General features: G+C 42.2%; 1 protein-coding gene across 1 annotated transcript in view; it reads left to right on the forward strand.

Moving 5' to 3' along the window:
* Kalrn (kalirin RhoGEF kinase) overlaps positions 1–23,446 on the forward strand; it is a 440,727-nt gene that overhangs the window by 406,710 nt on the left and 10,571 nt on the right. The window contains exons 48-53 of the mRNA XM_077795355.1: positions 9,617–9,644; positions 10,459–10,630; positions 12,612–12,733; positions 13,526–13,657; positions 14,074–14,238; positions 16,110–16,188. Of these exons, the coding sequence (XP_077651481.1) occupies positions 9,617–9,644; positions 10,459–10,630; positions 12,612–12,733; positions 13,526–13,657; positions 14,074–14,238; positions 16,110–16,188 (698 nt within the window). The remainder of the gene's footprint in view (positions 1–9,616; positions 9,645–10,458; positions 10,631–12,611; positions 12,734–13,525; positions 13,658–14,073; positions 14,239–16,109; positions 16,189–23,446) is intronic.

Genomic DNA, 23,446 nt, shown 5'->3' on the forward strand with positions numbered 1-23,446 from the left:
TTCTGGTTTTCCCTGGTCATTACTCTTCCCCTCTCTCCCTACCACACACCATCCTGTAGCAGCCTGGCACACCCCATCTCTAGGTGCTTTTAATCTAAAACACAGATCCTGGCAGAGGAGAAGACCTCCCTTCTAGTGCCAATTTTTCTGTGAGAATATTTAATTGAGTTTTCCAGCTCGACAAAGAAAAATATCATTTCTGCCCATCCTGGCTTTCCAAGGCTGAAGTAGAACTTAAATGAAAGTCACATAAAAACAGGATCACATGGAAAGGGAGTCAGAAAATTTGGATTCTGGCATGGATACTGCCAGCGGCGTGAGCTGTGGCCAGCAACCCTCCCTGAGCCTCAGGTTTCTCTGGGCAGCTACACAGGTCAAGCATACAGCATGTGCAGCTCTTTTGAATACTGAAGATATAAAGTGTGGCACCAAAGGACTTTGCTGTGGAACACAACAGTCTCAGAAAGCAAGGAGACTGCGACAGAATAGGAGCTAGAAGATTCAGTGCCTTGAATTTTCAGGGACTGTGGCAAGAATGACCTGGGCAGATTTTCTACGGAGACCCAACTGGAGTTGGGTCTGGGGAGGGTATGAGTAGCCAGGGCTGACCCTTCTTTCCTTCACCAAATCCACAATTAGCAGTGCCCCGTCTGTAAAGAGCCAATCTTTTGCTCCCATCTCAGCTGATCTGGCCTCCTTGTCCCATATTCGGAGCTTCAAAATAACCTGGCCAGACAGATTGAAGGAAATTTTTACACCCCTCATCAGGTGACCCACCTCCTGGCATTGCCAGACTGTTTCCACCAATGCCTGTTTCTGTATTTCATCTAAAGTATTTTTTTAACAGAAAGAGCCCTTTGGAGGAAAAGCAAAGCATTGCATTCCTCTCATTTTGACAAAATATTTTCTTTGTAATGGATCTGATGTGTTTGGCTTGGAGACTCTCTTCCTGCCCAGCTTTGCTCTGACTCTCTGTGCAGACTGATTTATATGCTGCCTTGAGGGAGGGAGCCAAGCTGCACTGGCCTGTCCCTCGCCTGGAGAATCAGAAGACCGTCCACTGCATGTCCCATCTGTTATGTTTTCTATTCCTTACATCTACCCTGTGAAATCAGTAGGGTGGCGTTTCCTACCTTCCTAGAGGAAACAGGTTCACGGGGTCAAGGTCACAAACCAGTTAAAGAGCAGGTCTTGCTCTTTAGCACATTGAGAGCCCCAGCCTGGCTTGCCATAGGAGGAAGCTGCACTCCAAGGCTCAGGCCCTCCTTCTTGCACGTCTACTTGTAGGAGGAGAATTTCTACCTTAACAACTTTTTGAATCCCTTGACTGTTGGGGTGATTACTGGGCCTCATACACGCCCTTTCCCAGTGACTCAGGAGCCCAGCCACAGCAGCCAAGAAAGGAAGTTCCGTTGCCTGGTGGCAATGTCTGAATTGGTTTCTCACGCCAGCACTCCCATTCAGCCTGCTTCAGGCATGCGTGTCCTGCGGACCTTCACCCTAGTCTCAAGGCCTGGCCCCTGTCATTGATGTTATACACCACTTACAAGATGACAGGTACCATTGGCTCAGGAGAAGTTGCTGTTGGAACCTGCTATTGGAGAAGAGGTCACCACGCTCCATCCTCGCCCTCGTGCTTTGGTTTGGCCAGGTTGAAACCAGGAACAGATAAATCTCCAAATCAGAAGTCATACCTATGTGTTGAGAAATTTTTATTTTATATGTTTGCTCTGCTGGGTATTGAACCCAGGGCCTCCTCACGGTCCTAAGAATGCCTTCTACCACTGAGCTACATCCCCAGCCCAGAAAGTGGTTGGTTTTTGGTTGGTTGGTTGGTTGGTTTGTTTTTTCTTTTTTTCTTTTTGCCAAATGTTATCTAAAATCCCTTTCTTCTTACTCTGCACAGATTCCCATGAAACAAGCAAACAGGGAATAAAGAGGTAGTCAGAAATGTTGGTTCTGCAGCTGAGTTGGTTCAGGACATTTGGTCTGAGTTTCTTTGGACCATTTTTGTTTCTTTAGCATCATCAGTATGTAGTTTGAACTCAGTTTTGTGACTGGGTATGAAGGATTTGGCAGAAATGGGGGTCAGGATATTTCTCTCCTGGAATCAGTTGATAACTGATTTTCTAGATGGAATTTCTCCCTCACCCTTGGACATTGGCTAGACTTAAGTTTTCCTCAGTTTATGTTACTCAGTGCTGGTTGATTTTTACCTGCAACATTTCCTCTTACCTGGCAGCTATTCTGTTTTGAAGAAAAATCAAAATGATTGGATTTCTCTCCAGAAGGAAGAAACTAAGTTACTGATGGGCTACATTGTAGGTGGTTCTTATTTCCAGTCTCGGAGGAAGCCCTACTACCTATCGCCCTCTGCTGTTCAAATAAACCAGATTCCTGAGCAGTCCTCTCCCATGTGTGCCTGCTGCCTCCTCTTGGACTTAGCCCAGCATTTTCCGCTGCATCTCCCGAACAGAGAGCATGCTTTTTTTTTTTTTTTTTTTTTTTTTTTTTTAATACACGAACCACATCAGGTTCCCTCCACAGCCACTTCTCATTGTTCAGATTCCAGTTCACTACCCCTTCCTCGCTACCATTTTACATTGACTCTCCACCTGTTTCTAAGGAAGGATAACATTCAATTTCAAGAAAAGTGTGAGGCTTATAATTAGCACTGCAGGTCCATATGCACACCAACAATGGTCACTAGACGAGGTGGCTAGTGGTGGCTAGGAGACCCGTTCATTATTTGACCTCAGTTAATTTGATTCAACAAATACTTGATCTTCTGCTAAATGAAAGATACTGTGTTAAGCACCGAGATTGATGGTACATAACATGTGAAGGGGTTACTGTCTTCCAAGTCTGCACAAATCTGATAGGGCAAGTATAATACAGGTAAGATGTTAGGATACCTGCAGCTCAGGAGCAGAACCCAAGAAATATGAAGAGACAGAAAGATCACTATTGGCTGGATCTTAGATAATGACCAATAGGATTCCTGGGCAAGTCACATTCTCAGTTCAAGAAGATGGGAAGACATTTCAAGTTCATGGCAAGAAATTTTCTCAGCATTCCTCCCCCAAATTAGAATCTCACCACTTTAAATTTTCATTGATTTGACAAATATAGAATACTTATGTGCCAGGGTTTGTGCTAGGCTTGGAGGCAGTAATAGTGAACAAAAAGCCTGATGGTCCCTGTCCTCAAGGGCCTTGTAGTGTGTAGAGAGCCATAGACAACATAGGCAAGTTGGCCACTGTGGGAGAAGGGTGTCATGACCCTCTCTAGGTCATATTCTGATTTGCTTCAAGGTAGAAAGAGAAAAACAAGGAATCTTCTGTCACATAATCCAAAGTCAGAATTAGAAAACACATTAGTGACTAGACAGGGTGGTGTACATGACTTGTGAGTCTGAGGCAGGAAGATCACAAGTTCAAGGCCAACCTCAGCAACTTAGCAAGACCCTGTTTCAAAATTTTAAAAAGTATATATTTAGAAAAGGACTGGGGATGTAGCTCAGGGGTACCCCTGGATTCAATCCCCAGGACTGCCAAAGGGGGGGAAAATTAAGATGGATCTTGCCCAAGTTCTTTGGCCTTGCTGGGGAAGTTTAACAAGGAGAAATGGAAAGAGGTGGGATAGAGAGTCAGGGAACAAAACTAAGCAGGTAAGCTGATGACATCAACAACAAAGCTCCACAGGCTTTTCCCAAGCCTCTCCTGCTGCAATGAACTGCCATGAAAAGAGCCCTGGGCTCTTGGGTGCTCTCCGGTCTAGCCCTCTATCACCACTGAGGATCTTCAGCTTCACTTTCCTGTCTCATCTGAGAAATGGGGAGAAATATCACTGACTCTGCACTTCATTCAGGGTTTTGAAGGCACAAACAAAGGCACTTGTGAGTAGTTTATGCCAACTATATAAGGCCACACAAATCAGTAATGTCATTACCATTATCAACAACACCCTGTACTGAGTTGGACTCGCCTCCCCTGGGCCAGCCAAGAAGCAGAGGAACAAAGACTGATGGCTTCCACAAGACCCTTCCTGATGGAGACCCTGCAATTAAGCCTATCTCCCAGCACCCCCACTAATGTCTACACCCAAACTAGGAATATTTGCTTCTTAAACTGTGTGTGTATTCAATACTATACATAACACAGTTGGGATTATGTGATGAGAAAAAGGAATAGGACAAATTCTTTAAGCTACAGTTTTTGTTTTGTTTTGTTTGTTTGTTTTTGGTATTGTTTTGTTTTGGTATTGGAAATTGAACTGAGGGGTGCTCTACCACAGAGCTACATCCCTAGTCCTCTTTCGAGGGTCTCACTAAATTTCCCAAACTAGCTTTGAACTTGCACTCCTCCTGCCACAGTCTTCCAAGTCAATGGTGAGGTGTTTTTTGTTTGTTTGTTTGTTTTAAAGAAGTTAAAAACCTGCCAGTCCAAGTTTTTGAAGTCCTACTTAAAATTTTGTAAGGGTAGAGGTGTAGTTCAATGGTAGAGTGCTTGCCTGGCATACAGGAAGGCCCTGGGTTCCATCCTCAGTATCACCAAAAAAAAAAAAAAGAGAGAGGAGAGAGAGAGAGAGAGAGAGAGAGAGAGAGGGGGGTAAGATATATTAACCTGCTACTTGTCCCTTTGTCACTTGTCTCCTCTGTGAGATTCCTGGCATAGACTCAATGGCTTGCTCCCTGTGGATCCCCATTCTGATGGGAAATACAAAGTTACTGGTTCTAAGTTGTTTCCACCCTAGAGTCCTATGATTGAGCAGGGGTGGAATGGGAGAGTTTAGAGCTCCATGTTTGTTGAAGGCTGGTCATTAACAGCTGTTGGGCACTGTGTCAAATGCAGATGCCATTTAATTTCATCTTCCCCAGTAGACAGTTGGCTGTTGAGGATAAACATCTCCTTGCCTGCTACCACTACATAATTAAGGGTCAGCTCAGTAATTTTCTTTTTAACCAGGGATTGATCCCAGGGGTGCATAACCACTGAGCAACATCCCCAGCCCCACCCCCCTTTTTAATTTTTAATACCTTTATTTTGTTTGTTTATTTTTATATGGTGCTGAGGACAGAACCCAGTGCCTCACATGTGCGAGGCAAGCACTCTACCGCTGAACCACAACCCCAGCCCCCACCCCCAATCCCTTTTTGTATTTTATTTAGACAGGGTCTTGCTGCTTAAGGCTTCACTAAGTTGCTGAGGCTGGCTTTGAACTTGGATCCTCCTGCCTCAGCCTCTAAGCTGCTGGGATTATAGGCGTGTGCCACCATGCCCAGCAGCTCAGTAACTTTTCGTCAAACAAATTGAGTCCTTATGTCAAACAACCCTTCCATGTTGGCATTATTTGCCCCAATTTTCAGATAAGACTAAGGCCCATGTTGCTTAAAATGTTGTCCAAGACAAGAAGTGTATGTGGCCTTGGGTCTGGACATTGTGCCCTGTCTGATCCCAGAGTCCACACTCTGCTGCACGGCAAGGGCTAAGATCCTCCTCCCTGAGAGGTGACTGGTTGAATCTTTTTTTTAAAATCATTTTCCAAAAAGTTTGCATTCCATCTGTGTTTGAAAGCAGGCTCTAGTCAAATCTAATTAGTCATTTACCCAGAGGTAATTATTTTTATTTTATATAACTTTGGTCCTCTTTTGAGATTTTATTTATAAACCAGTGCTAAATGCTTGGGAGAACTGAAGTGAGGTCAAAAGTTAACTTTCCATCCACCAACATGTATTAAATGCCTAATGTATGGCAGATTCTGAGTCCTGTCCTTGAGGAGCTTACAGTCTAATAGGGAAAACTTCACCTTTTTTTCCTTTAAAATTTTTATGAAGTTGAAACATGTTGACTAGAGAATATTTGGAAAGTCCAGGTAAGAAAGGAAAGGGGAAAAGTCACCCAAAATTCAGATAATGTTTTATAAATCCTGGGAGCAGGATCTGTGTCTTAGTATTTCTGTTTCTGCAAAACTGTTTACAGGTCTTAGAGAAGAACAGTCAATATGAGTTCTGTGTGTGTGTGTATGTGTGTGTGTGTGTGTGTGTGTGTGTGTGTTTACACATAAACACATATACATACATGTATAAATATAAATATATGTTTGTATATTCATACATATGTGTGTTTGTGTATATATGAATATTTGCAGTACTGGGGATTGAGCTCAGGGGCACTTTACCACTGAGCTACATCGTTGGTCCTTTTTTTTACTTTGAAACAGGGTCTCACTAAGTTGCTAAAACTAGCCTCAAACTTGTGATCCTTCTGCATCAGCCTCCTGAGTAGCTGGAATTACAGGCATGTGCCACGTGCCTGGCCAGTCAATATTTTTTGAGTAGAAAGAAAGCTACCCTGAATCCCCCAACTGGAGATAACCACTGCTAACATTTAGAAAATATTCTTAGGCTCAGCCAAGTATGGTGGCACACACTTATAAATCTGCTGCTCTGAAGGCTGAGGCAGGAGAATCACAAGCTCGAGGCCAGCCTCAGCAATTTTGTGAGATCCTATCTCAAAATAAAAGAGGCTGGGGATGTAGCTCAGTGGTAGAGTACCCTGCATTCAATCCCCAGTACTGGGAATGGGGTGGGGGGAACCATTCTTAGCCTCCTTTTCTTTCACATCAAATGACTCACCTGGATATGATTGCCTAATCCAGGTTGATAAATATATGGTCTCTTTAGTGCCCCCTACAGGTGTTGCAAGTGCTGCTTACCATGTTTATTGATTGTTGACCCAACTGGTCAATTGGAGCAATCTTTTACATCCTTCCCCCTGCCATGGCCTAGAATCTTCACACAAAGAAGGGTCTCTTAGGTATGAAAAGAGCAGTAGCTTTTACTAAGTGCCCCCAACATGCACCCCCCACCACAGCACATGAAAGTTTCAGGAGCTGGAAGTTGATTTATCATAGATCAGTTATTTGGATCGAGGGGAACTCAAACCAGGCTGTGGGTTGATTCATTTGAAAGTTCCTGAAGGATCGTTCAAAACTCCAGATGTCTAGGCCCCACTTGACACCAATTAAAACAGAATCTCTTGGCATGAGGCTCAGACATTGGTGTTTTTGTGCTTTTAAAGCTGTCCTGGTCAGGAATTGGGAACCATGGATTTAAAGGAAGGTTGGGCAGTGACCTTTTGAGACTAGCAGAGTGCACGCGGTGGCCAGCAAGGGCACACTTCAACCCCAGAACTTGGCATCACTATGGTTTTCTGCAGCCCACTTCATGAAAAACTTGAGTGATATAAGTGGGAAGTTGGTTTGCAAAGGGAAACCCAAAGAAGTAAATAACATCTGTGTTCCAAAGGGCTTATGTAAGGAAAATACACAGAGAAACCATGGATGTACACATAAGGCAGGGACAGATGGAGGGAGATAAGTGTGGAGCCTCACTTGGGCTCTTCTGGAAGGCACATGAGTTTTGGAGGCTTCATTATGAAGGAAAGAATTCTCCAAGGTAAACTGTAAGAGATAAGCTTCTTTATCTTAGCAAAAAGAAAATGCTAAGAATAAATTGATCTTGAGAGCCTACAGAGTGGGAGAAAATCTTTGCCACCTGAACCTCAGATACAGCATTAATCTCCAAGATATATTTAAAAACTCAAAAATCTTAATACCAAAAAAAACAAGCAAACAACAAATAACCCAATCAGTAAATGAGCAAAGGGACTGAACAGACATTTCACAGAAGAAGAAATATGAATGGTCAACAAATATATGAAAAGATGTTCATCATCTCTCTCTAGCAATTAGAGAAATATAAATTAAAACTACACTGAGATTTAATCTCACTCCAGTCAGAATGGCAATTATCAAGAATACAAATAACAATAAATGTTGGCAAGGATGTGGGGGAAAAGGAACACTCATACATTACTGGTGGGACTACAAATTGGTGCAACCACTAAGGAAAGCAGTATGGAGATTCCTCAGAAAACTTGAAATGGAGTCACCATTTGACCCAGTTATCCCACTCCTCGGAATATACTCAAAGGACTTAAAATCAGCATACTACAGTGACATGACCACATCAATGTTTATGGTAGCTCAATTCACAATAGCTAAGCTATGGAACCAATTCAGGTGCCCATGAATGGATAAAGAAAAATGTGGTATATGATATACAATGGAACATTACTCAGCCATAAAGAAGAATGAAATTGTGGCATTTGCCAGTAAATGCATGGAACTGGAGACTATCATATTAAGTGAAATAAGCTAATCCCCACAAAACCAAAAGCCAAATGTTCTCCCTAATATGTGGATGCTGACACACAATGGGGGTGAGGGAAAGAATAGAAGGTCACTTGCTTAGACTGAGGAGAAAGAAGGGAAGGGAGAGGGGTTAGGAATAGGAAAGACAGTAGAATGAATCGGACATAACTTTCCTATGTTCATATATGAATACACTACCAGTGTAACTCCACGTCATGTACAACCCCAAGAATGGGAATTTATACTTCATATATGTATAATACATCAAAATACAATCTACTTCGATGTATAATTAAAAAGAACAAATAAAAATATTCTTAAAAAATAATTGATCTTTATTTGAACAGGTAAAGTACTTGTTGTTTGCCAAGCATTGTGCTGAGCACTTAATATACATGATTTCATTTAATCTTTGTGATAACATTGTACTAGGTACTATTTATCCTCACTTTAGAGTGGAGGAAGTGGAAGCTAGTCAGTGTTAAGTTATGATCGTACAACCACATGATATGAAACAGGCAACCCCAGCCTCGTGGACTCTAAAGTCAATGCTTCACCACGCCAGGCATTATGACCTGGACCTGTACTTGCATGATTAGAAGTAATACAAAAGATGGGGTTGGGGGGTCAAAGTCCCCATCCTCTCAAGAAGGGGTAACTTTCCAGAATGGTTAGTCAGCTAGAACATTCTCCCTTCTGTGGAAGATCAGGTTGCCGGAGGCAGGCAGCTTGGGCTCTAGCAGTTTCTCCCCCTACGTGAGACTAGCAAGTCACTCAATGGGCCATTTGCTCACCCAGGCATCCCAAAGGATCAGAAGGGTTAGTTCAGTTGTTTTCAGGTTGCCCTCTGGAGGCCTGTGCTGCAAGAGGCTGTTCTGGGACAGGATGGGCAGACTGGGCCTCTCTTTTCCCCTTCAACCAGAGAAGATCTGCATTTAGCTGCTTGGAGGGAAGTTTCCCCTGCTTGGAGGTTGGGAGGGGTGGAGGGAGGACCTTTGCAAGGAAATCACTTGAGTGAATTCATTTCAGTGACCCATGCAGCTTGACAGGTCTTAGGTACTCTGTTTTTGAAATTTTGCTGGAAGAATCGATACCTTGATTGCCTCAGCAAATACTGAAGGGAGGAAGGCCACTGAGGAGCAAGGCAGCTAGCCAAATTCCAAATGACCATAAACCTGCCTGGCCAACCCAATTACCAGGAGAGTAGCATAAGTGCCCTCATTGTTGAGGAGGGGTCTGTTACTGTGACAGCAGTACATCATAGCAAGGGACAGGCTAGGCTCCAGGCTGCATCTCCCTGAATGGTAACTTTCTTTTTAACTTTCTAGAGTAAAAAATCTCTTGTCCTCTCTCAGTAGTTTAGGATTCAAGCAATTTTCTATTTCTTTGTGTTTTTCAGATCTTAAATCCAAATTTCATCCAAGAAGGTGAGTTAAAAAGGGGTGGAGTTGAGAATGTGGGGATTAGCCAAATTAAGTGTAGGACATTGAGCATAAGGTAGAGACACATGTACGTGATGGCACATGCCTGTGATCTCAGCAATTTGGGAAGCTAAGGCAAGAGGATTTCAAGTTTAAGGACAGCCTCAATAACTTAGTGAGATCCTGTCTCAAAATAAAAAATAAAAAGGATTGGGGGGTGTAGTAGCTTGAGGCTAAACCCCTCTCCCAAATAAGGTAGAGACTTTAAGCAATAGTGACATGATTCTGTATTCATGGAAAATTTTTTATGATTAATTATTGAGTGAAAAAACCCTGCAACTTGCAATAAAAAATATGAAATAAATTTTGGTAAAAATGTTTTTAATTGAAAGCCTGAAAGAATCTATGACAGGGAGCTGGGGTTGTGGCTCAGTAGTAGAGCGCTTGCCTAGCACATGTGGGGCACTGGGTTCAATTCTCAACACAACATAAAAATAAAATAAAGGTATTATGTCCAATTACAATTAAAACAAAATATTTTTAAAAAAGAGTATATAACAAAATATTCACAGCTGTTATCTCTGGATTATGATATCATGGAGCTCCCCCACTTTTTGTTTTTATATATTTCCTACCTTTGTACAATAAGTATTTACTTAAAATACTCTTTAAAGGGACACAGGTGACCTAAAAGTGTTAGACTGCCCATTATTTGAATTGGTACACAACATGAGTGGAGATGAGAGTACTACGTTTAAAAATGCCTGTTTTATTCTAAATTTGTTATGAATGATGTGAATGTATGTTGATTTGATCACAGTGGCCCCAGAGTTCCTTGTGCCCTTAGTGGATGTGACCTGCTTGCTTGGGGACACAGTGATGCTCCAATGCAAAGTCTGTGGGCGGCCGAAACCCACCATCACCTGGAAGGGTCCAGACCAGAACATCCTCGACACTGACAACAGCTCAGCCACATACACCGTCTCCTCCTGGTAAGTCGATGGCCCCAAACTTGACACTTTAGTGAAGCACCCGGAGGCTGAATCAAGGTGCAGCCTCTATTCTGGTTACTAGTCTTTCCAAGACAAGAGCTGCTGTGGAGTCTATTCTAGATCAAACACTTGGCCTTGATTAGGAGGGATTGAGTCAAAACCTGTGGAGCACTCGGTGCTGCAAGTGTTCAGCCCGGCCCTGCTGCCCACACTGCCACCTGTCTCTCAGCCTGGATCTCTGGGGCTGCGTTGCTCATGTTGCTTGGCACCATGTAGACACACTTGGGGCCAACCAGAACCATTTGGAAAGACTGTTCTGGACCCACATTAAACAAATGCAGAAGCAAAGTCACACTGCAGGTCAGGCATGCACCATACATTTAGAAAGCTTCTACATTCCCTGCCTTAGAGTCACCCTATTAGATGATCTGCCCTAAGGATTCTCCGGGTCAGAAGTGGTGAACACTCCTGACCAAGGGACAGGCTAGGAATTAGGAATTATTAAGAATTAGTTATTAGTATTAGGAATGTGGTCCTCAAATCTGGACATCCTGATGAGTTTTGTGCCTTCAGGATGCTTTGAAACAGTGATATAGTTAATTCCATGCCTAAGAAAAATTTTTTAAGAAGGGGAAAAAATCGACCCAACACACAATGCACAATAGAAAATAAGCCACCAGCCTGCTTCTACACAAAAAGCCTGGTTTTTGTCAGTCAAAACTTAGTCACTGCCAGGCTCTGTCGCGTATACCTATAATCCCAGTGGCTCAAGAGGCTGAGGCAGGAGGATCTCGAGTTCAAAGCCAGCCTCAGCAACAGTGAGACCCTAAGCAAATCAGTAAGACACTGTCTCTAAATAAAATACAAAACAGGGTTGGGGATGTGGCTCAGTGGTTGAGTGCCCCTGAGTTCAATCTGCAGTATCCCCACCCCGCAAAAAAAAAAAAAAAAAAAACTTAGTTACTGCCTCCCAATCATTCTGCTGACATTTATTGCTGTTAGTTAGGAACTTTGTTGTGTCCTCTTGATTACAGTGGACAAGAGAAAGCACTAACGGCAAGCCCTAACAGCCTAACAGTCACTAATGGAAGGAACACCTAGAATCAAGAAACTTCCATTTTTTGACTTCCTTTGTGCACATTTGAAATGGAAAAAGAACACTGTTCCTTAGTGTTCCCAGCAGACTCCCAGCAGGTCATAAAACTCCATGAGCTCAAGGAGCTTAGTGCCAGTCGGTGCTTGATGAGGATCATGAAGAACCCAGAATGTCCCAACCCAGGGGGAGGGAGTGGAACTGATGGGGCTTCTGATTTAACCCTTTCAAGTTTCTTCCCTTGGGGTGTTCCTGACCCCAAGGGGAGAAGAGTCATCTTTTAGGTGGAAAAAATTTACCTTTTTAATTCACTTAGTTATTTTGAGGGTCCCACAGGTAGGATTTTAAATATTTGAACATTTTCATTATTTGGTCTTTCCATTTTCTCATACCATTCATTATTCATCTGATTGAAGTTATTTTTAGGACAAAGTTGCCAGTGGATATACTAATTATATTGCAGACAGGTATTTGGAAGGGACTTTGTGTATTTCTTTTTTTTTTTTTTTTTTCTGGTTCTCACTAAGTTCCTGAGATAACTTTGAATTTGCCAGCCTCCTTCTCCAGCCTCCAAGTTGCTGGGATTACAGGCGTGCGCCACTGAGTCCAGCCAGACTTTATGTATATCAAGCCATGTTTTAATTTCTTCTTATTTCATTCCTTATTTTATCCCTCTCAATAAATTTGGGAGAAGGGCCTGGTCATATAAGGAAATGAGGATAGAAGCAAGGTGATCCTTCAAGGTGTGTAGAAAGGTCACAGAACAGGTCTAGACCTTGGGCCTTCAGTCTCTCGGGTCAGCACACCTTGTGCCAACCTTATGGATTTTACCCATCAGTCAACTGTCTCATTACTGGAGTCTGAAGGACATCCCTTTGGTGTCCCTAGTGATTCTGGGGAAATCACCCTGAAGATCTGCAATCTGATGCCACAGGACAGTGGGATTTATACCTGCATAGCAACAAATGACCACGGTACTGCATCCACATCTGCCACAGTTAAGGTGCAAGGTACAGTCTTTTTCTTTTATATGTATATATGCTATTTTTAAAAAATATATTTTTAATTGTAGATGAACATAATACCTTTTTTTTTAATGTGGTGCTGAGGATTGAACCCAATGCCTCATGCGTGCCAGGCAAGTGCTCTATCACTGAGCCACCACCCCAGCCCTAGATATGCTATTTTTAACATGTGTTTTAATTGTAGTAATGCACAACATAACACTTGCTGTCCTAACCATGTTCAAACAGTTCAGTGGTACGAAACACATTCACATCTTTGTGCGGCCCTCACCGACATCTCCCCCCAAAACTCTTGTCAGCTTCCCAACCTGGAATTCCCTCCTCCCCCATTAAACAGGAGCTCCATGTTCCTCCTTTCCCACAGCACTGGCCACCACCATTCTACTTTCTGTCCCTATGAATTTGTGTTAGTCAAACATTTTCAATGAACATGACAAGGACTCCTGAGACCTGAGATCCTGTGTGAAAATTCCAAAATAGAGTTCTAGCCAATGAGGAGAGAACAAGAGCATTTTTCTAAGAACTGTCTGTGCCCTACCATAGCCTCCTATATAGTTCCAGAAAAAGCTTCACCCCCAGTGTGTGGCATTTTGCCTGAGAAAGACATCAGAAAGCAGAGGGCAGCTCCCAGGTCTCCCTTGGGTCTGGAAACAGGTATGCTATTTGGTGGAGAAGGTCCCAGGAAACATTTGAGCCAGGTCACATTTCCTGGGTACACTCCATCTGGGTGTGAAATGCAAGCTCAGAAAGCAGCTCTGGATTCTGCTGTCTCCACAGGTGTTCCAGCAGCCCCCAACCGCCCCATTGCCCAGGAGAGGAGCTGCACCTCTGTGATTCTCCGCTGGCTGCCCCCGGCCAGCACAGGAAACTGCACCATTTCGGGTTACACTGTGGAGTACCGGGAGGAAGGTGTGCCACCCCGTTCTTCTTCTGTCTTGGCTCCCTCTCCCAAGGTCCTTCAGGGTTATGAACCTGAGCCGCCTCCTCTTTCAGAAACTCTGCTTGTTATGGATTTATAATATTTTCTTCCAGTCTAATTAAGCACTGACCCCATGTTCCTGTATAAAGTCAGTATTCTCTATGTCTTTTCCCTCTCACACATTTGAGAAGGAACAGAAATGACCATGAACATTTATTTAATAATTTAAGACATTGGACCCAAACCTGCCACCCATCTTAGTCCACAGGCTTTCAGAGCCTGGAGCAGTATCCAGGACTGTCCCTTGATTTGAATGTGTCCATTTTCTTTTCTTTGTTTGTTGAAAGTCTTTGAAACAATGTGACTTTGGCTTTGTCTCATTCTCTCCTTGGAAACTATGCACTAGGTTCCCAGGTCTGGCAGCAGTCAGTAGCTTCAACCTTGGACACTTATCTTGTCATTGAAGACCTCAGTCCTGGGTGTCCCTATCAGTTCAGAGTCAGTGCCAGCAACCCCTGGGGAATCAGTCTTCCTAGTGAACCCTCGGAGTTCGTGCGACTTCCAGAGTACGGTGAGTCCCACCAGGCCTACGACCTCTGTGTAGTGGAGGCCAGCACCCGGCCCACTCTCCTAGACACACTAGCTGCTCAGTGTCACATCAGCCCATCATGAGAGGGGTGACCCAGAGCTGCTTGGCAGCTTCAGTCAGGTAACCATTTAGAAGATTGATGAAGTGTTTCCATGAGGCGTGACTGTAGGGATCTTGGAGCAGAGGTTAGTTGCTACCCCTGCTAACCCTGGGCCTGCCAGGCTCCCTGCAGGACCAGGTGTATTTCCAGGAACAGAAAGGGACAGGCTGGGGTCATGAGTCATAGGGGTGCTATCTGGTCTTCTTCTGAGAGAAGAACACCAAGCTTGCTATTCCCTGGATACTCTGCCAGGCTGAAGCACTTCTCATAGTGCCAGGGATAATCCCACATGCCAACTTAAAGTAAGAAAAAAAAAGCAACCTGGTTGAGGATTTCACTACCAAATGAATGTTTGATACCTGGCCCACCACACTCTACTGGAATTTCTTTATTCAACATGAATATATTTTTATTTTAGATTTATTTAGAAATTATCAAAGATATATATATATATATATGTAGCCAAACATGAATTTTTTAAAATCTTTATTTATTTGTTTATTTATTTTTAGTTGTAGGTGGATACAATATCTTTATTTTTATGTGGTGCTGAGGACCGAACCCAGTGCCTCACACATGCGAGGCGGGCACTCTACCACTGAGCTACAGCCCAAGCCCAAACATGAATATTTCATAATAATATTTATTTAGTTTACCCACCTTGGTCCCAGGGACATTTTAAAAGAAGAAACTTGCAACCTGAAGAAATCTCCAGAGTGAGATTTCAGGCAGTGCAGGGAGGTGATCTGTATGTGTTGGGACAGGAGAGAGTTGAGGGTGTCACTGTACTTAAAGGCAACAACAGGCCTGTGGCTCTTTGGGTTAAGGGAAGTCCAGAGTCCCTCAAGCATCTTGGGCTACACCCTCCCCTGATGAATCTGGAAATCTGTCCGACAGCCCCACCTCAGCCTAGTCAGTTCTCTTCCAGCAACCTTGACTTGTTCCCAGGCACCTGGGACTTGCTGGGAAACCATGGCCTTGGATCTTGGTGTCCTCGGCATTCAATATGAATAAGCTACCTTCTGCCTTGGCCAGGTTGCCTGTGGGCAGCCTGAGGTAACTGCTGGGCTCATCTCCTCCCGAGCCACTAACTCAGCCTGGCTCACAGTACCCAGTGCCTTTCATGTTTTGCTAATTTGGAGTCTTGGATCCCGGCAGACAGATGGGCATGCATGCACACAAGTGTGCATGAATAATTAGCAGGAAATTAGCACATTATATATGGTGAAGCTGCTCGAGTTGGCTCAGGCATGTTTGAGTTAAATCATTCAATATACTGCTAAGCTCATGAAGGCCTGAAGACAGTGGGGTGAGTCAGAGAAGTCTGTAGAAGGCCATGGACACACTCCTTTCCTTTTCTCCTTCCCTGACCTTGAAAGCTCCCCCACCCATTCTCTCTTCACATCCCCTTATAGTTCTGGCTCTCACTGACCTTTCCAGGCCTTCAAAGTGTTTTCCTCTCTCCATATTTATATTTTCTACTAAATTCCTATTTTAAAACATTCATAAGCTACATTTCTGATTGTCTGAGTTTTCCCCGTTGATTAAGTAGATGACAGAGGGAGTCTGTCATGTCGGTTTCCCCTGGGATATTTTCAAAATAACATTCCAGAGAATTGTAGCATTTTCCCACTGAGGTAGCCTCCATATTTAGTCATGAGAATTGCCTTGGAGTTATGCTGGAGCTCTTCTGCTGACCTTTTCTTTATTCTCATGTGACACCTCAATGTCACAAATGGATTCTCTCCCAAAGATGCAGCCGCAGATGGTGCCACCATTTCTTGGAAGGAAAATTTTGATTCCGCTTATACTGAGCTGAATGAGATTGGAAGGTAAGGACACAGATTTCTGTGAATACCCAGCAACACTATAGCAGAAGGAAGACTTGTTTTGGTGTTCTTGTTTCTTTTATAAATGCATTCTCTCTGTAGTAAGAAAACAACTAGAATATTAATGCGTATTTTCTACTATTCTTTTTCTTATTTAAATTAGATGCTTCCCTTATCAACTCTCAGCCTTTCCTCTTTTCTTTTTTTAAAGATATTAGATTTATCTCTGCAAATCAAAATATAATATAAACATGCATTAAAATAAGCTCTTTTTCTTTTTCTTTCTTTCTTTTTGGTACCAGGGATTGAACCCAGGGGCACACAACCACCAAGCCACATTCCCAGCCCTTTTTATTATTTTTTTTTCTCATATTTTTTATTCTAACTTGTTATATACGACAGCAGAATACATTAGAGTTCATATTACACATACACAGCACAATTTTTCATATCTCTGGTTGTACACAGCCTTTCTTCTTTTCTAATGTAAGAACTTAAGCCTCCAATTTTTCTTTAAAGTACAATTCTAGAGATGACACAGGAGAAGAGATGTCTCTGAAGAAGGGTCGGAGGAGTTCCCAGAAAAATGGGAAAGTTGACTCAGGGCCAGCTGGGTTCTTGCATACATGACAGAAAAGAATTTCAGCAGGCCCCAGTCAAAGGCATAGACAGAGGTTTATTTAAGAAGCAGATACATATTCAAGGGAGAATGTGGACAATCTTAAGAGAGAGAGAGAGACGCCTTTGGGGTAAAACAGGAAATAAGCATTCAAGGGAAAATGTGGGCTGCCCCCAGAGAGAGAAACAGCAACCTGTTGGTATGGGGTGTTAATATTTGGAGGGAGTGGGTGCTAGGGGCTGGGAAGAGGAGGGGGCAGGGTGGAGCCACACAATTTCACACCAATGCATTTCCCTTATTTCACAAGGACTGGCCTAAGGGCTTGTCACCCAAGATTTACATCTGACTTTCTACTCAATGACTCCTGGGCATTTCCTTTACAACTCAGTACATCTGTCTTTATCCTAGATCCCTATCTCAGTTACATTGCCTGAGTTTTGACAAGTGGCATTTTTCATTACCATTCAGTTTATCTATTTTTCCAACTATGATTTTTTTTCTTGACACTCAATTATAATGGAAAAAATGTTTTAATAGGTAGGAGATTTTTAAATGTCCAAGATTTTTTTAAATTATCCTTTTTTCCTGATTTCTGATTATTTCATTGTGATAAGAGAACTTAGTGTATATGATATTGATTCCTTGATTTTTGTTCAGACGTGCGCTACGTGTAGTACATGGTCAATTTTTGTAAAAAGTTTCATGTGTTCTTGAGAGGAATATATGACTAATTATTGAATATAGAGCTCTAAATATGTCCATGTGTCAAGCATATGAATTGTTCTCTGGGTGTTTCTAATCCAAATATACCTCCCCCTTTATACACTCTATATCCCTCTCTCTTTCCCTCTCTCATTTGTTCTCTTGGTTTTTTGGTTAAAGAACATTTAGTATAGCCTCAAAAATAAAAAGGATAAAAATATGACTTTAAACAGAATAATGAAAATCTATCACCTGGTCTATAAAATAGTTGCTAGAACCAAAAAAAAAAAAAAAAAAGAAGAAGTCCTCCTTGTGCATACATTGGTCTCAGATGGCCTGGCTGAGAGAATGTGGGTACATCTTACAAATCTCTACCAACCTCAGCTATATAAATAAAAGAGCACCAAGGAACAATGGAGCATTGGTCTCACCTCTACCTCTGATGTCACTCCCTGAAGCATGGACGGTACTAACTGGAGTGGTTGTGAGAGGCAGTGTTGTTTCTGATTCTTAGACCAAGTCACAGTGGAATTTGCACCCTTTCCTTATAGTATCTTTCATCAAGGACAAACTCTAGGTCTGCTTTCTTTGCTTCTTTGTGTAACCAAAAGAAGAAACAAGGGCCAAAGGAAATTCATATGCTGCTGCTGCTGCTGCCTCTCTCCGAATACCTATAGTGTTCTGAATATAACGCAGATGTTGCCAAATCTAATCTGTAGAGCAGGTGAGGTAGTGTCTAAGTGGATATCCAATAAAGGAAATTTGGGCTCAAGGAGGATCAGCAACTTCCTCAGGGTCCCATGACTAGGAAGCACACGGAGCCAGTTGGCCACTGGGCTCCCTGTCTCTTGGCCTGTGCTTGTTTCGCTAGCACATTTACAACACATGGTTCTCATCATAGCAATTATTGTTGTTGTTGTTGTTTTTAAAAAAAAGCTCTAGTCATTGAAATCTAGCTTGCTCTTCTATGTTGAAAATAGATCTGACCCCAATAATGAGCAAATCACACCCCCCCCCCAGCTTGTTCTAACTGTGATTGGTTCCAGCACCTGGATGCCCTGGTTAATTCTTCCCTGAGACACATATTTGCTATTGATAGCCATAGGCTTAGGATTTTTTTAAAACCCAAAATGGATGTTTTGATATGTCTTAGAAGGAAGATCAATTTCCTGATCTGTTTAGTTTCTTTTAATCCCCAACAGCCTGAAACTTTTTCTCTCTTCTAAATATAGTCCTCATATTTTCAGAAGATCCTTTCAAAATGTACTAAACAGGATGGAAATAAAACATGGAGATTCTGACATGAGACACATGAAAGATATCTGTGCCAGGGCCATAGAAGTGAGCTGATTTTCTCATCACTTCTGACCCTAGAATTCTGGGCTAATATGACTGTCCTGTTAAAAAGAGCTCCCCAGTAATTAAATAGTATAAAAATCATGGTGAAAAAAAAATCACTTCTACAGCAAACCCATAGAAGGAAAGAGCACTTGAACATGTCATATTTAAGCAAAAATAAGCTACAGGGGTGCCCTTGCAGTTTGAAGAAGCCTGGTGGGCATCACAGGAATGCTGACCAGCTGCCTGCAGCAGTACTGGGCCTCCAGGTAAGGGTGGCAGGTTGAACACAGACATTCACGAATACTGAAATTCAGGAAAAAAACAATACAAGAATCTTTTAAAGCAGACACATTAGATGAAGAGACAACAATAAAACATTAGAAGCAGAAAAACCAAAGAAAGAGTGACATGGGACCTACGAGAACTGAGAATGCTCAATCTGTGTCAGTTGCGGGGTCAAATGAGAGCCAGTATGACTTTGCAGCAGAATTCCCCAAGGCTCAGGCCTCAGCAGCACTGAGCATTTCTGGAAGTAGGTATAAAGAGAATGCTAATTCAAAGGGCTGCCTGAAGTCCCTGTCACTCAGGAGGGAGTGACAACAGATGCCTGTGTTAGCCTGCCATGCCTACCTGCAGGCCTTCTGGCATCCTGTCCAGGAAGGTGTAGGTCCTGGCTACAGCCTCTCCAGACACCTGCACCACCCAGGAATTTTTATATTCTAGGAGGGTAAGACAGAATATCTCTGTTTGGGGGGCCACAGGCCCAGAAAAGACAGTGGAATCACACTAAAAATAGAGACACTGTGACAACATGCATGCTGCAGGCTGAGAACCCCATTCATATCTGCGGGGCCTCCAGCAGTAGCTCACCAGGCCTCCCCACTCTGGGCAGAAGAGGGGAAGCTCTTTTAGTGGAGAATCTGCCCAGTCACAAAGTAAAGATTGAAGACACTGATCCTGGACCCTTTTCCAATTTATAGTTTAGACAGATCACCCTTTAGTAAAGGTCACCAGACTCCACCTGCATGCTCAGAGCTTCCAAATGACTTATTGGTCCAGGACTTTTAAAAGGAGCCAACTCCCAATGCCAACCAAGATGGAGTAAGCCCACTGTAGCCTTTATCTCCCATGGATGACAGCTGGAATCACTGGACACATTACAAAAGCCTTTACCCAAGAATTCTGGTAAAAGTAAACAGCAGGGAAACTACAGAGGGAACTAAAACCTAAAAACAGTGACAGTGGGAGTGAGTCGGTCTTGCTCTCTCCTTTTTTTTTTTTTAAACCCAGGGGTACTTAACCACCAAGCCACATGCCCAGCCATTTTTTAAGTGGGTGGGTGGTACCAGGGCTTGAACTCAGGGACACTCGACCACAGAGTCACATCCCCAGCCCTACTTTGTATTTTATTTAGAGAGAGAGTCTCACTGAGTTGCTTAGCTCCTCACTTTTGCTGAGGCTGGCTTTGAACTCGTGATCCTACTGCCTCAGCCTCCCCAGCTGCTGGGATTACAGGCGTGTGTCATGCGTCACTGTGTCCGGCTCTCTTCTTTCTCCTTTCTCTCCCTACCTTTGACCATAAGGGCAGGCCAAATCAGAGAAGTGTGCAGCAGGCACAGAGAACAAAAGCACCAAGAAAAGCCCACATTCTGGCCAAAGCAAAGGGAAAAGGGATCCTTTGAGCTGAAGGGAGCAGAGGAATGCCTGGTCTTTGCCCCTTCGCCCCAGGCCCGGCTGGTTGTGTAAAACTGTGTGATGATGCAGGAAGCTAAAACTCTGAGGGAGTCCCATCGCTCTGGCAGGATAACCACAAAAACAGGCCCCTATGAGCCAAATGATGTAGGAGAAATACCACTGAGGAGAAAGAAGAGAGGAACCCCCTTATTCTGCATATGAAACAGCACAAATCCTGGGCTACAGCCAAGCCATGCCAGTACAGAGCACACCCAAAGAAGTACAGCAAGGTTTTGAGAACTAATAATAAAGACATAAACCACAGCTCATTACCCTGCAGTGATGAATTAGTCACAGGCTGATCTTTGAGTGGTGCCCATGAGGGACAGATCCAAATGGCATAGCAAATATTTTGAAAACTGAACTGACAGTAGAACTGCGTCCCACGGAAGGTGAGACGGAACCTGCAGTGTGGACCTACCCAAGTTCATTGCTGATTAAACTATACAAATAAACAAAAAGTCAGCATTCTCCAGAGGATTTTATAGGGCCCAGATTCTTACAGGATAATGCCATAAAAGTTCAAGATCTAATCTGAAATTACTCAACAAAACGAAAATCAGGAAAATCTGAAAAATTCTCAAGGGAAAATAATAACGAACAGATGCCAATTCTGAGAGGACCCAGCTATTGGAATGATCAGAGTTTAAAGCCACTGTTTTACCCATCTTTGATGAGATAAAGGTGAACACTCTTGAAATTGAATAATGCAAAGACCGGAGTCATTGGTAGAGAAGTGGAGATTATTTTAAATGGAAGTTATATAAGTAAAAAAGTGCAATATCTGAAATTTTTAAATTCACTGAATGAGTTCCACAGCAGAAATGAGATAGTAGAGTCAATGAAACTGAAGAAAAATATAAATCATCCAACCTGAAGAACAGAGAGAAAAATATTTTTAATATTAAACACAATTGCAAGGATCTATGGAAAAAATGCCCAAAGATCTAAAGTTCACTTCATCAGAACCCCTGAGGGAGAGGAGAAGGTAATTTGTGCAGGTAAAAGATTTTGAAGAAATAATAGCTGAAAATGTTTCAAATGTGGTAAAAGATACAAATTTATGAAGAAGCTCAGTGAACCCTAAACAGGATAAACTCAAGGAAAAGCATGGCCAGACACATTATAATCAAACTGCTAAAAATCAATATAAAGAAAAATATTGAAAGCAGAAGAGAAAAAAATAACATAATAACATTTAGGGGAACAGTGACTTGAACAGATTCCTCATCAGAATCCATGGATGTTGGATGGTAGCAGAACCATATCTCCTAGTGCTGAAAGAAAAAACAGACAACCAAGAATTTTTAATCTAGGGCTGGGGATGTGGCTCAAGCGGTATCGCACTCGCCTGGCGTGCTTGCGGCCTGGGTTCGATCCTCAGCACCACATACAAACAAAGATGTTGTGTCCGCCGAGAACTAAAAAGTATATATTAAAAAATTCTCTCTCTCTCTCTCTCTCTCTCTCTCTCTCTCTCTCTCTCTCTCTCTCTCTCTCTCCTCTCTCACTCTCTCTTAAAAAAAAAATTGCAATATTCTCAGAATGAAAGGGTGTGAGTTTACTGATTCCTAAGTAGCCTGAGGGCCCAACCTGGTGGATGAAAATAGACCCATATCAAGGCACATCATTATGAAATTTCTCAACAAAGAAAGTGAGAAGAGCCCACAAACTTCATATACAAAGGATTAGGAATCATCTTACTTTGAACATTAACAATTAACATGGTCAAATAACACAAGGAGTTAGAAGATAATATAATAATTCCTTAAAAATTGTGAATGAAAAATTTCATAGCCTAGAATTATACTCAGGTAAATTATTAATCAAGTGTAAAGGTAGAATAAGTACAAGTTTTCAGATATGTAACTCTCAAGTAATTTATTTCCCACATACTCGTCAGAAAGTATTGAAGAATACATGATATCTGGATTTTGCTTAAAATACTCCAGAAAAAAAAAATTAAAGTAGGAAAAGGAATAGATGAAACAAGATTGGTAAAATATTGATGAGTCTTGAAATTGGAGTATAAAACATCTATTGTCTTTACTTTTGCATATGTTAGAAACTTTCCTTAATAAACATCAAATAAAATGAAAATTTTGCCTCTTTCAGAATGTTTTTAAAACATCATTGAATAAAATTCCTCCTCTTTAATGTTGTTACTGTTGTTATTATTGTGTTTTATAGAAATATATTCTGTTCAGAAAAAAACTGAATCTGTGGTTGTTGTTCAAAAATGACAGAAAAATATACTGGCTCAAAAATGGTATTAATTGGTCTTTTGTATCTCAAATAACCCTGAAATACTGAGGAAGGAAAATGGGGTTTCTGCATAATAATATAACTTAAAATAGAGGGAAGGATTCCTAATGCAGGTTGAATATCCCATATGCAAAATCCTTAGGACCAAAAGTGTTTTGAATTCAGGAATTATTTTTTTTAAATGCTTTGCATGGTGGCACATGACTATAATCCTAGTAACTAGGGAGGCAAGAGACAGAAGGATCACATGTTTGAGGCCAGCCTGGGCAACTTAGTGTTACTCTGTCTCGAAATAAGTGTAAAAGGGCTGGGGATGTAGCTCAGTGGTAGAGCACTCCTGGGTTCAATCCCCTGAAAGAATGAATGAATAAATATTTACATATCTATAATGAGATACCTTGGGGATTGAACCCAAGTCTAAACGTGAGGATCTTTTCTATTTCATACACACCTTATCCACATAGCCTGAAGGTAATTTTATGAAGTTATTTTTAGTGTACCTGTATTTTGACTGTGACCCAATATGTGAAGCCAATTGTGGAATTTTCCAATTGACGTGTCAGCGCTCAAAAGCTTTCAGATGGAACACTTTAGATTTCA

This window comes from Urocitellus parryii, chromosome 2 (assembly GCF_045843805.1).
Source record: "Urocitellus parryii isolate mUroPar1 chromosome 2, mUroPar1.hap1, whole genome shotgun sequence".
In the NCBI taxonomy this organism is placed as follows: domain Eukaryota; kingdom Metazoa; phylum Chordata; class Mammalia; order Rodentia; family Sciuridae; genus Urocitellus; species Urocitellus parryii.